At 42.1% G+C, this 12,593-nt stretch overlaps 1 protein-coding gene across 2 annotated transcripts in view; it reads left to right on the top strand.

The window, feature by feature from the left end:
- DENND1B (DENN domain containing 1B) overlaps positions 1–12,593 on the top strand; it is a 265,647-nt gene that overhangs the window by 181,456 nt on the left and 71,598 nt on the right. For both annotated transcript variants that reach the window (XM_075936693.2, XM_089780568.1), the window contains one exon: positions 4,743–4,868. In XM_075936693.2, coding sequence (XP_075792808.1) covers positions 4,743–4,868 — 126 coding nt within the window. The remainder of the gene's footprint in view (positions 1–4,742; positions 4,869–12,593) is intronic.

Here is a 12,593-nt window from a genome sequence, read left to right on the forward strand (position 1 = left end):
TTTCTCTGTTAACATGCTCCAAGATCCAGCCCCACAGCCAAGTGAAATTAATCCATTAAGGAGCACTTCACATCTATTCCCTCCTCTTAAAAGAGGAGTCACTGCACAAGTACTGATTTGTTTTAATTCAGTCTGTTACTTTCAAACTTCTCTTTTGTTTTTATCAACACTTTCCTCAGCTCTGTTCTTTTTTGCAAAGCTTGTGCCAGTGCCACTCCAGTGACACAGTTCTTGTGGGGTCACTGCTAAAGGAGCTCTTGTCACTGCATATGGTCTGTGAGAGAGATCTTGACTTGTCAAACCTTGGTTGCCAAGATTGAGAAGTCCATTGTGATCTGGTGGAGCTACCCCTTGCCTGTAGCTTAGTGTTCTTAGGGAAGGTTGAACTACAAAATAATCTTTTGGAAGATAAATTTGCCATTATTAGCAGTCTTTATGAAAGCTGTTAACATTACTCTTGCTGCTATAGCACGATGTATCTTGGGGTATGTCTAGATTACTTTTTTTTTTAAACTGCCCTTTTTTTTAAAAGACTTCACCTGCGTCCACACTGCAATCATATTCTTTCAAAATTAAATCGAAAGAACTTGGGTTTTTTTGACATTAGGAAACCTCAAATTATGAGGAAGAATGCCTTTTTCAAAAGAGCTCTTTCGAAAAAAGACGTGTGTGGACCCAGAACAGGGACATTCTTCGAAAGAAAAGGCAATTGTAAAAAAGCACAGGTGCCCTGGTGGCCATTCTGTAAATAGCAATCAGGGCTTTCTTGCGAGAGAGCATCTATGCAATCTGGATGCTCTCTTTCGAAAAAGCAAATCGCATTTTCAATCTGGTTTTGAGGTGTGGATGCTCTCTTTCGAAAGAAGCTTTTTTCGAAAGAGCTCTTTCAAATAAAGCTTCTTTTGAAAGAAGCTTACAGTCTAGACATACCCTTGGAATGCGTAGAATTCTTACCATTTTTTACAGTGGAGAGCCTTTGCGTTCATGTTGACACCCTGTGGTTGCTGCTCAGATGACTTCGATGTGAAGTTCTCAATGCCAGTGAACTAATACGGTCAGAAGGCATCCAGCACTGCAGCAGTAGTGGTTCTCTGCTTTCTGCTGCTCTTATAAATGGATGCACAAGAGGAAGTTCTCACACATGTATAGCTGGCTAGCTTACCTTTACCACACACAATATGCTTTGGCCCTATTGATTGCCGGTTTTTAACTTCTCTTCTTGACTGAATATATAAGCTGGTCCCTCTGTCACCAAGCTTTATGTCATCCTCTCCTCCCTCACTCTACCTTTATACATCCTCTTCTCCCACAAGCGGCCTTATCTCCCCCCAACTCCTTTTCCTATGTTTACTGCAAGATTTTCTCTCCTCTGAACTGAAAACGTACCTCCCCCTGCTCTTCAGTGTGTCATTGCTGACTGTGCTGTGTTCTTCTTTACCCAGATAGTTGGGTAGGGTAATCATCAACATATGTTGGTAATCCCTAGTTCTCCCATTTATCAGTACAAAAAGAAAACAAATATAGACCCATTATATGTATGTAATGCCAAAGCAACATCTTTTTTGTAATCTATGCCCTCCCTTCTTCTGACACTTTCGTTGCTTGATTTAATTATCTTTAAACTTAGAGCTTGAGCATGCAAGTGCTTATGGAAGTAATTACTCTGTGTTTGCAAGATGGGAGCCTTAGATAATAAGCTCTTCTGGGGAGCGATCTGTTATTTTTAAATGTCTGTAGAGAACACCTGTGGCGCTGCAAAAATAAAATCAGATTTAAGATACATTTATTACTTGGTTAATTTGATTAGCTTTGTGATGAAGCTGGTTATACATCAGCAGAGTGTGGTTTATCCCTTTTTTATTAGATACCTTTGTGAGGTACTGTTTGTTCCTTTTGACTCAGTTGTTTGTTTCTTATCGCAGGATGTCTTTAGGACTGTGGACAGATAATAAGTATCAGTCCATCAGAAGCTGCAGTAGAACAACATTAAAGGTTGTTCTGTAGTTTGGATAGCTGGAGCCTTCATTGGGATGAGGGAGGAGTTGCCAGAGTGGGAAACTACAAAGGGATTCTGGCTCATCATGCAGAATACCTCAGGGAGAGAAGAGGAATGAGTGAGAGACAGAAAGGACAGCTGCATTTTATGTGGGTGGAGTGTAAGGTCCTCCTTTGTTGATCTTTCTTTGCAGACTGATGTATAGGGAGTAGGTCTGAGGTCTTATTTCCTCTGTTTGTCAAGAGCACTGCTGGCAGTAAACTCTACTGATTCTTGTGTATGGCAACTTGATTCTGAAAGGTGCTTAGTATTCTAGCACTTATCCAGTAAATCATTTTAGCACATGCGTAGCTTCAAACCATGTATTGATTCAAATAGTAAGGCAAATGACAGTCTCTAATCAGTATGTAATAGTATGCGTTCTTTTGAAAGGTCCTGTCTCAGTAAAATTTTTTATGATTAATCTGTTAAATTCAGTTGGCATAATTGTGTTGGAAATTAATATCTCCTAATTCACTGTTCAATAGGCGAAAAATATTTTCATTTACATTTTAAAATGTTAGAGATTTTGGAATTTGTTTCCATTTTGTGAAACCTGCCAAATTTGTATAGGTTTTTTTTGTTATTGCTTTTCAAAAAATGAACCACTAAGATGGGTTTACTTTTTTTAAACAAAATATTCTGTTTTAAAGAGTGAAATTTCAATTTGATGATCAGTTTTTATACGAAAACATACAAGACATGAGATTATAAAAAAGTTAATTGCAACATGAACAATTTTGCTGTCCAAAGATGTCTTGGAATCATATGAAAATTTTTTCATTATTTTTTTCACAGACCCATTTATAATGTATAATTTACATGAATACAGATAAATTTTTTTAAAGAGGAAGGGGGGATTTCTATCTCTTACATTTGGGAATTGTTGTACTGATTTAAAAAAGTGGAAATCCGATTTTCATTTTTGACACACCAGGTTCCTTCATGCTGACCCTTTCTCTCTTATTTAAATGTTAGTGAAATATAACTGTAATTGCTGGCACGTCTCTCTTGCAAAAGAACTTAGGAATGTTTTTCCCTTGAATTTAATAATCTTCAATTTTAATAACCTTCAAAATAATCATAAATTACAGAACAAAGAATGTTAAATGACGCATTTATTTTTGCAATTTTGAACTTTGTAACTGTTTCTTGTACTTTGGATTGTACTCTTTTTTTTCTTTTGAGGTGTAACTTTAAAAAAAAACGTTAAATGAGCATTGCTGTGTGCTCTCCATGGGCTAACCAAATCAGACTCTAAACTTTTATCTGGATCTATGGAGCTTGGATATAAATTGAAAAGATCACAGCTATGGGGAGAAGACCTATACTGTAAAGGCTTTTCTGCATAGATTATGAACATCATAACTCACTAATTTTTTTCAAAACTATATTTATAATTGGACCCAATGGGGATCTCTCTCTTTGATCAGATCACAGTAACTGTGACTTTACAGTGGAAAATGTCACTACTGTGAAGGTTTATCACCTGTAGAGCTGGTCTTTTCTCTGATGCCATGTTCAGTTCTCATTAGCATTATTCCAAGTTTAGTTATTAATTAGGTTGACACTTCAATTACAATCATCATCTACAAGAACAGTCTTGACTGCTTGCATAAAGAAACAAAAAGATATTCATTCTTGCATACATTTATAAAAGAATGAAACCTGATACTGTGTGCTGTTAAAGGGTAGCCTAAAAGTTCTGTTTAAAGAATAGCCAACTTGAGGAGTGTCTGATAACTTACATATTGTTTTGCTAGACACTTTGCAATAAAAATTAATATGGAAATACATCTTTGTAATATTGGCAATTAATCTTTTTCTCCAACTACATCTTAAAATAAGGGTGCTAAAGTGCTCTTATTATCTGCTTTCCAAGATCTTTTTTATTTTGGAATATCAGAAAAATTACAAAACATATGATCTTGCTCCAAAGCTTCTTTAACAAAAGAATGGTCTTTTAATTTAGCATTACTCATGCTTTCCAGAGTTATATAGCCAGAACTTGTCGTTTATCCCATAAAACAGGGTAGAGCTCCTTCAGAAATCAGATGATGTAATTAATGGGCTTTTTTCTTACTGCAGGTGCCTCATCACTAATAAAAGGGTGTTATCCCCTCCCTTCTTCTTTCCCCCTATTCACTTGTTTTATTCCTTAGGACAAATGTAAAGACCCTCACACTACTGAATTTACACAGCCCTTCCCCAACTAGCAAATAATGGTGGCAACTGCTCCCATGATTCATGAAAAATAATGCATGCTAATAAGTTATCAAAGAAAAAAATCCTAAAATTGAGTGACAAGTGAGCTTTCAGTGTCCTTAAAAATAACCCTTCATAGCATAAATGAACGATGTCCAACTGGCTTCATCTCAGACAAGCAGACACGTTATGATTGCAAAAAATCTGCAAAAAGTGACTCACAAGCAGTTTACTGTAAAATAATTAAAGCTTATTTATGTCAAGAGGCCTTGGAAAAAAGAGAGCATAAACCAATTTACATTAGCACTTTACCATCATCCCCCACTTTCGTTTCAATTAACAGACCAGCAGGTGCTCTTTGCAGTTTAAAAGATAAGCCATCAAGGAGGAGGATGAATTTTTGGCTGACCTGTAGACACTGTGGTTTGCCTGCTGATTAGGTTCATACCTCACTGTACCAATTTCTGAGGTGTTAATTTAACTGTTCCTCTCTGTCATGCAGGTCTCAGCCTTGAAAAATAAACTGAAGAAACAGTCTACAGCTACGGGTGATGGAGTAGCTAGAGCTTTCCTTAGGGCACAGGCAGCATTGTTTGGATCCTACAGAGATGCACTAAGATACAAACCTGTAAGCCTTTTTATTGTTTTAATTTGTTTTCCTTTATTTATAAGACCAGAAACTATTTTACTGTCTGCAAGAAAAATACTAAAGTCTTATCACAAACTTAAGGGTTTCAAAAACCAAAATGTCCTAAATGTTATCTTACACTTGATGATAAGCTAGTGATTTGGAAGTTAGGTCCACGTGTTTCTTTGATTTTCTTTGAACATTTGAATGATTTGTGTGTTATTTACCTTTACTTACTTCTAAAGCTCACTGAGGATACATCTACACAGCAGTGTTTTATTTTGAAATAACTTAGTCCATGTTTACACAGGAGGCAGTTAATTCTAAATAATGTGGAAACCCTGTCAAGCTGGAGGACTTCTTACTCCAACTCCTGAACCCTCATTTTACGATGAGTAAGGGAAGTCAGAAGAAGAGTGCTCTATTTGGAAATAAGTGCTGTGTAGATGCTCCCAATTTTGAAATAAGCTATGCAATTGATGTAGCTCAATTTGCGTAGCTTAATTCGAGTTAAACCCTGCTGTGTAGACGCAATGTTAGGTACTTGCCTACCTGCAGACTACTTTCCCGTTTGTCTCATTCATTGAAACTTAAAATGAAGCTCTAATAAAATAAGTGTATGGCTAATTTAGGATTCGTGATTAATTGTAGGAACTGGCATGGCAGGGAAAGGGCTGGCTAATTTGGAGGTCTGTCATTGTCTCTACATAGACTCCCCCAACTGTTGCCTAATCTAAAATTACTTATGAATTTTCAGTTTCCACTTTTAGGGTTGACTGACCTTTTGTCAGTTATTCTATGGTTGGGAACCCTGATGTGCATAGATGCAACACTCACACTATAGGAACTCTTACATATTGTACTCTTGTAAAAAAAAAAAAAGTTTATTAATACGTTTAGCACAGTCACAAACATCTCTGTTTCATAAGATAAATAGGGAATATACATCTGTATTTCCATACCATATACTTACACCGTTCCTTCTAGAACAACCTGAGATGTTAACCATCATCTTCCTCCACAGCTTCGCCTTCCCCATCATCACCATTGGCCATCATTCTGGCACCATCCAAGGACTGTATCTCCTTTTCCTACTGTCCGTAGGCTGGGATACCACTTCTATGTTTCTCGGATATTGTTATGTTTGATACATATTCAGCAGATGTTTCCTTTTCTCCTAATTTGTATTTCCTCACCTTACTGAAGTGTCTTTTTCCTGTAGGTCAGTATATCATTGATCTCAACTTACTATCAAATACTTCAGTTCATTACCATGGGACTTTTGTAGTTGTCTACCACATTTGTTATTTCTGTCCTGCCTGGTTATTTGGTCTAGTCTCAACCAGTTATTTTTGTTTTTTCTAAGTAATAATGTATCTGTTAAGTTTGAGAGTATTCTTGGAAGCCCCTATGCCATTGAAGGTTGCTTTATCTAGGTGAAAGGTTCTAAATATATGCAAGTAGTCTTTGCTATCTGAGTGAAGGGTCCCAGACATGTTTGGGCTAGCTGTACTGTCTGGGTGAAAGGTTCCAGGCAAAAATGATAACTTTGCCTTAGCTGAACATACAGAACATAGCCTGTAAGTTCCTTGTGTTACAGCCAAACTGCCAATATATACCTACCGTAACTTATTATAATAAATATATAATCAAAACCATAAGAAAATAGTAAATCGATATATCTATAGACAAGCAAGCAGGTTGGCCTTATAGGCTACTCAAAGCACAGTGTGGTGGAAGTCAATAATCTTTTACTACCTCATAGCAAAGCCTTGGAATCATTTGTAGAACTCTTTTAGCTGTAGTTGTGTCAGGAAGCAGGGCCTGCAGCAGAGGTCGTCTCTGGGCAATCTAACAAGAACAGCTGGCCTATAGCAGGTTGTCTGATTGGCCACATTGTCTGGTTAGACCAGCCCTTAAACCCCTTAAATCCTGCAGCAGAGGCACTTCAGCTGTTGCTCAAAGTATTTGCCATTGGCAAGGTTAGCTCCTTTGTCAGTCATGGCTCCAACCTTATGCCTGCCTTGCCTCACTCTGGTTAACCTGTTCCTGAATCTTGTCTCCAGTTCTTGATGTTAGACTGTCATCTGGCCTCTGACTCCATCTCTCACACTGGGCTTCAATTCCTCAGTAACAACTCCTCTAAGCACTAAGCCTGAATCTTGGTCTAACCACTCAGTACAGTAAAACCTGTGTTAACCGGCCCACTCGGGGATTAGGGCATTCCAGTTATCTAAAAATTCCAGTTATCTAAGGGTCCCATCAACTAGGAAAAACTAATGGACAATAATAGTAAAACTCAAGTTCTTAATATTGGTAGGTTTGTAGTGTGAGGCAGTTGATATCACATTTCTATTTTGAGTTAAAGATGATTAGGACTTCTTAAATAACAAATTGTTAAGCCAATCATGGTAAACCAAGCCAGGCTAGTGCACCTGAAGATGTGACAGTATTGTGGCTGTGGGCAGTGCCGGTTAGCAAAGTTTTCTGGTTAACAGAGTGCCGGATAACAAAGGTTTTACTGTATAATCCCATGACCTGGTCACTGACAGGCTGTTTGGTGAATCCTGTATGCTCAGGACCTGTCCTATCCCTACACTGCTATCAGTAATAAGGCAGGAAGGGATGAAAGCCCAGTCTGCCTTAGTAGAATTTCAGAATGTATGTTTCTGAAGGTCAACTGGTACTTCGTAGATTGGAGCTAGCATGGATCTTTGTCTTTTCTGTTTTCTTAATGCTAATGGAGTAAAGCTGAGCTTATTGGTGTGAAAAATGCCTATCTAAAGGTTGCACTTTCAGTAGATGCAAGTAGATGTTCAGAGAAGTAGTGTCTACTTGAAATACTTTCCTCTTAACACTGACTTATTTGCAAAGTACTGGGTGGTCTCTTATCTCAATTTGGAGAGGGATAGTGAAATGTTGTTCATTTGGTATTCCAGTTGATCATGATCTGATATCTCTGATACTATTGTCTAAATTCCGACTCTCTGATATCCTGTAATTGATATCCTGTAATTAACGTAATTGGTGATGATTTTATGATAGACATGAGGTATCTGTCCTTTTCGGTCTGTCAAACTCTGATTCAAATGCTCACTAGATACAAGTGAGCATGCTGTGGTTCCCGGTAGTAATGGGTAAAATTGTTGTTTGGTCTCTGATTACACTTGTTCTTGGATGTAAGATATAAGAAAATAGTGATTGGTACCACCTTGTTGCCGAAGCCTCTCTTTTACAGGCTCCTCTTTTTACTGTTGACTTTGTGCTGACCCTTCACTATTATTCTGACTGGCAGAGACAAGGCAAGTAAGGTAATATTTATTGGACCAAATTTTCTTGGTGAGAGAGACAAGCTTTTGAGCCACACAGGCAGCTAAAGAATTCAAGACATCCAAAAATTCCTCTTCAACCTGAAAGCTCATGTTGCCTTAGTGTCTAAAATAGCTATGCGAAGTTTTGGTATCTGTAGAGTCCAGGGAAAAACTTGGAGTTCTGGGTGCATTTCAGACACCCAATCTCCTTTCCCCGGAAGTTCTCTCCTTCGCAGACTTGTAGTTATTCTTCTTTCAGTGGTTGCTTATGTCCATTCGAATCAGGTGTGCGCACCGCGTGCACTGCGTCTCCGGAGCGTTTTCCCTAGCGGTACCTGTAGCGCCGGCAGGGCGCCCCCTGGAGTGGTGCTGCTATGGCGGAGCATAAGTACCCCTGCCAGCGCCCCCCCCACCTCAGTTCCTTCTTAGCTCCCGTGATGGTCGTTGGAGCGTGTCTCTCTCTTAGAATAGTTAATGGTTCCCGTATCTCTTAGTGTAGTGTTTGTAAATAGTTATAAATAGTTTTAATTAGTTAGATAGTTAGCGAGTTCTTCGTTTTCCTTCCCCCCTTCGGGGGTGAGGAATGCCAGAGCCGCAAGGCTTTAAGGCTTGCACAGTATGCGCTAAGTTTATGCCTAAGGGAGACCCTCACGATAACTGCTTAAAGTGTTTGGGTGAGGGCCACTTAGAAGCCGCCTGTAAGATCTGCAGGTCGTTCAAGCCGCGCACTAAGAGGGAGCGAGACTCGCGTTTGAAGCTTCTCCTCATGGAGGCAGCTCTACAACAGGCACTGACTGGCCACTCCACGGTGTGCAGTACGCTGGCATCGACGCGTGACGACCCATCCCGTGCGCGGACTTCGGTACCGAGGGCTCGGCACTGTTCTCACTCCCCGGCACCAAAGAAACTAAAGACTTCGCCGGAAGTCCAGGTCTCTGGTGCAGATGTCTGCTTCGAGTCACCGGTGCAGACATCTCTAAGTGCTGCTGTGTGGCGGAAGCGAGCAGGCCGACCATCCAGTCTGGGTCAGCTACCCTTGCATCGTCCCTTGACGCCGGACACTTTTGAGGCATCGCAGGATTTGATTAGCCTCGCTACCTCTCCTCCGTCGTCTGTTGAGGTGGAGAGGTCGAGGTCTTCTATGCTGGGAGCCATGTTGGCACCTGTTTCTCCTCCGCACCAGTTGGATCAGTCAGCATCGGTCACATATGCAGTGGGACCGTCCCCTGTGGGACCAGTACCACTTGCCTCTACGTCGTTGCCAGTCTCGGCACAGGCTGCCAGGCCTCACCCGGCGCTCAACTGGATTCGACCTCCCGTGGTGCTGGGACGTCTCCCAGAACCGGTCTTAGCTGCGCTGGTGCCGTACTACTCAGGCCTTGTGGCACTGTCAGCGGCACCGTCAGCAGTACCGGCACTGGGCCTCTTGCCCAGGGTGTCGCTACAATCATCAGCACCGCTGCAAGTTCCGGCACCGATTCAAGTACCGGCATTGGCCCCATGGGCCATGCTGGTACCACCATTGCTGGTGACACCGATCCCTTTAAGGGTGGCCACTACGGCTCCGGCACCTTCAGTCCTACCCACCATGGTGCCCACGGCAGCAATGTTGGGGCACCACCTCTGGGGCAGTTGGATTCTCATAGACTCATAGACTTTAAGGTCAGAAGGAACCATTATGATCATCTAGTCTGACCCCCTGCACAGTGCAGGCCACAGAATCTCACCCACCCCCTCCTAGAATAATCCTCTCACCTATATCTCAGATATTGAAGCCTTCAAATACTTTGAAGACCCCCAAGATGCAGAGAATCCTCCAGCTGTGATCTGTACCCCATGCTACAGAGGAAGGCGAAAAACCTCCAGGGCCTCTGCCAATCTACCCTGGAGGAAAATTCCTTCCCGACCCCAAATATGGCGATCAGCTAAACCTTGAGCATGTGGGCAAGACTCACCAGCCAGACACCCAGAAAGTTCTCTATAGTAACTCCTATCATCCCTCCATTGTCCTATTTACCTCTGATAATGAAGGGTCAATTAGTTACCAAAATCATGTTATCTCATCAAACCATCCCCTTCATAAACCCATCTAGTTTAATCTTGAAGCCAGATAGATCTTTTGCCCCCACTGCTTCCCTTGGAAGGCCATTCCAGAACTTCACTCCTCTAATGGTTAGAAACCTTCATCTAATCTCAAGTCTAAACTTCCTACTAGCCAGCTTATATCCATTTGTTCTTGTGTCCACATTGGTATTAAGCTTAAATAATTCCTCTCCCTCCCTGGTATTTATCCCTCTAAGGGTATGTCTACACTACCCCGCTAGTTCGAACTAGCGGGGTAATGTAGGCCTACCGCAATTGCAAATGAAGCCCGGGATTTGAATTTCCCGGGCTTCATTTGCATAAGCGGGGCGCCGCCATTTTTAAATCCCCGCTCGTGGAATGAGGAGTAACGGTAGTTCGAACTAGGAAGCCTAGTTCAAACTACCTAGTTCGTGCCGCGTGTAGCCGCGCGGCACGGGGTTCGAACAAGCGGGGATTTAAAAATGGCGGCGCCCCGCTTATGCAAATGAAGCCCGGGAAGTTCTAATCCCGGGCTTCATTTGCAATTGCAGTATGCCTACATTACCCCGCTAGTTCGAACTAGCGGGGTAGTGTAGACATACCCTAATATATTTAAAGAGTGCAATCATGTCCCCCCTCAGCCTTCTTTTGGTTAAAGTAAACAAGCCAAGCTCCTTGAGTCTCCTTTCATAAGACAGGTTTTCCATTCCTCGGATCATCCTAGTGGCCCTTCTTTGTACCTGTTCCAGTTTGAATTCATCCTTCTTAAACATGGGAGACCAGAACTGTACACAGTACTCCAAATGGGGTCTCACCAATGACTTGTATAATGGCACTAACACCTCCTTATCCCTCCTGGAAATACCTCGCCTAATACATCCCAAAACCGTATTAGCCTTTTTCACGGCCATGTCACAATGGCGGCTCATAGTCATCCTATAATCAACCAGGACTCCGATGTCCTTCTCCTCCTCCGTTACTTCCAACTGATGTGTCCCCATCTTATAACTAAAATTCTTGTTATTAATCCCTAAATGCATAACCTTACACACCTCACTATTAAATTTCATCCTATTGCTATCACTCCAATTTACAAAGTCATCCAGATCTTCCTGTATGATATCCTTTTCTGAATTGGCAATACCTCCCAACTTTGTGTCGTCTGCAAATTTTATCAGGACACTTCCACTTTTGGTGCCAAGGTCAGCGATAAAAAGATTAAATAAAGTTGGCCCCAAAACTGATCCCTGAGGAACTCCGCTAGTAACCTTCCTCCAACCTGACAGTTCACCTTTCAGTATGACCCGCTGTAGTCTCCCCTTTAACCAGTTGCTTATCCACCTCTCAACTTTCATATTAATCCCCATCTTTTCCAATTTAACCAATAATTCCCCATGTGGTACTGTATCAAATGCCTTACTAAAGTCGAGGTAGATTAGATCCACTGCATTTCCTTTATCTAAAAAATCTGTTACTTTCTCAAAAAAGGAGATCAGGTTGGTTTGACACGATCTACCTTTTGTAAAACCATGTTGTAATTTGTCCCAATTGCCATTAGCCTCAATGTCTCTAACTACTTTCTCCTTCAAAATTTGTTCCAAGATCTTGCATACCGCAGATGTCAAACTAACAGGCCTACAGGCCGGGTCGCTTTTTTTCCCTTTCTTAAAAATAGGAACTATTTTTTTGTGTAGTTCCATTCCCGCAGTTGGCACCGCAGTCCATGTGCACCACATCCGAAGCCTGTCTTTCCGGCACTGGTATGACCTCACCGCATGCACGTGGGCAAGCTAGAATCAATGGCCAGGTTCGCCCCCCTGATGGTGATGAGGTACTCATCATCAGCGCCACCCTGTCCTGAGTCTGATTACTCTTCAGATTTGGATGTGGGCTCTTTCAGATCGGGGTCCTCGAGGGCTTCGTCACAGCATAGATCCCGTTCCCAGCAAAAGCGTGATCTTTCGCACATGCAACAGACTTGGCCGCCTCAGCCGCATTGGCCTTTTTGGACGCTGTGGGCATACCATCATTGGTAGGGCCTGTGCCACCGTCCGCGGTGTCCAGTGTCTCCGGGCACCAAGCGCCCCCATTGGCGTCGCTGTCACGACCCCCTCCCTTGCCCCAGAGGACTGCTACCATAGATGCCGCTAGAGACCCACAGGCTTTGGTGCCAGAGCCACTTCAGCACACAGCAGTGCCTGTCCAGCCAGCCCCTCAACTGGGCCCTACGCTGGATCCGGTGCCGATTCAGGAGTCGTTGTCGTCTCCTGATGAGGCCTTAGCGGATCCCACACCAGCAATGCTGACCATGGAATGCTCGGTTGCATCAGGATTTGCTCCAGCGTCTGGC

This window comes from Pelodiscus sinensis, chromosome 9, assembly GCF_052426305.1.
Source record: "Pelodiscus sinensis isolate ZL-2025 chromosome 9, ASM5242630v1, whole genome shotgun sequence".
Classification (NCBI taxonomy): domain Eukaryota; kingdom Metazoa; phylum Chordata; order Testudines; family Trionychidae; genus Pelodiscus; species Pelodiscus sinensis.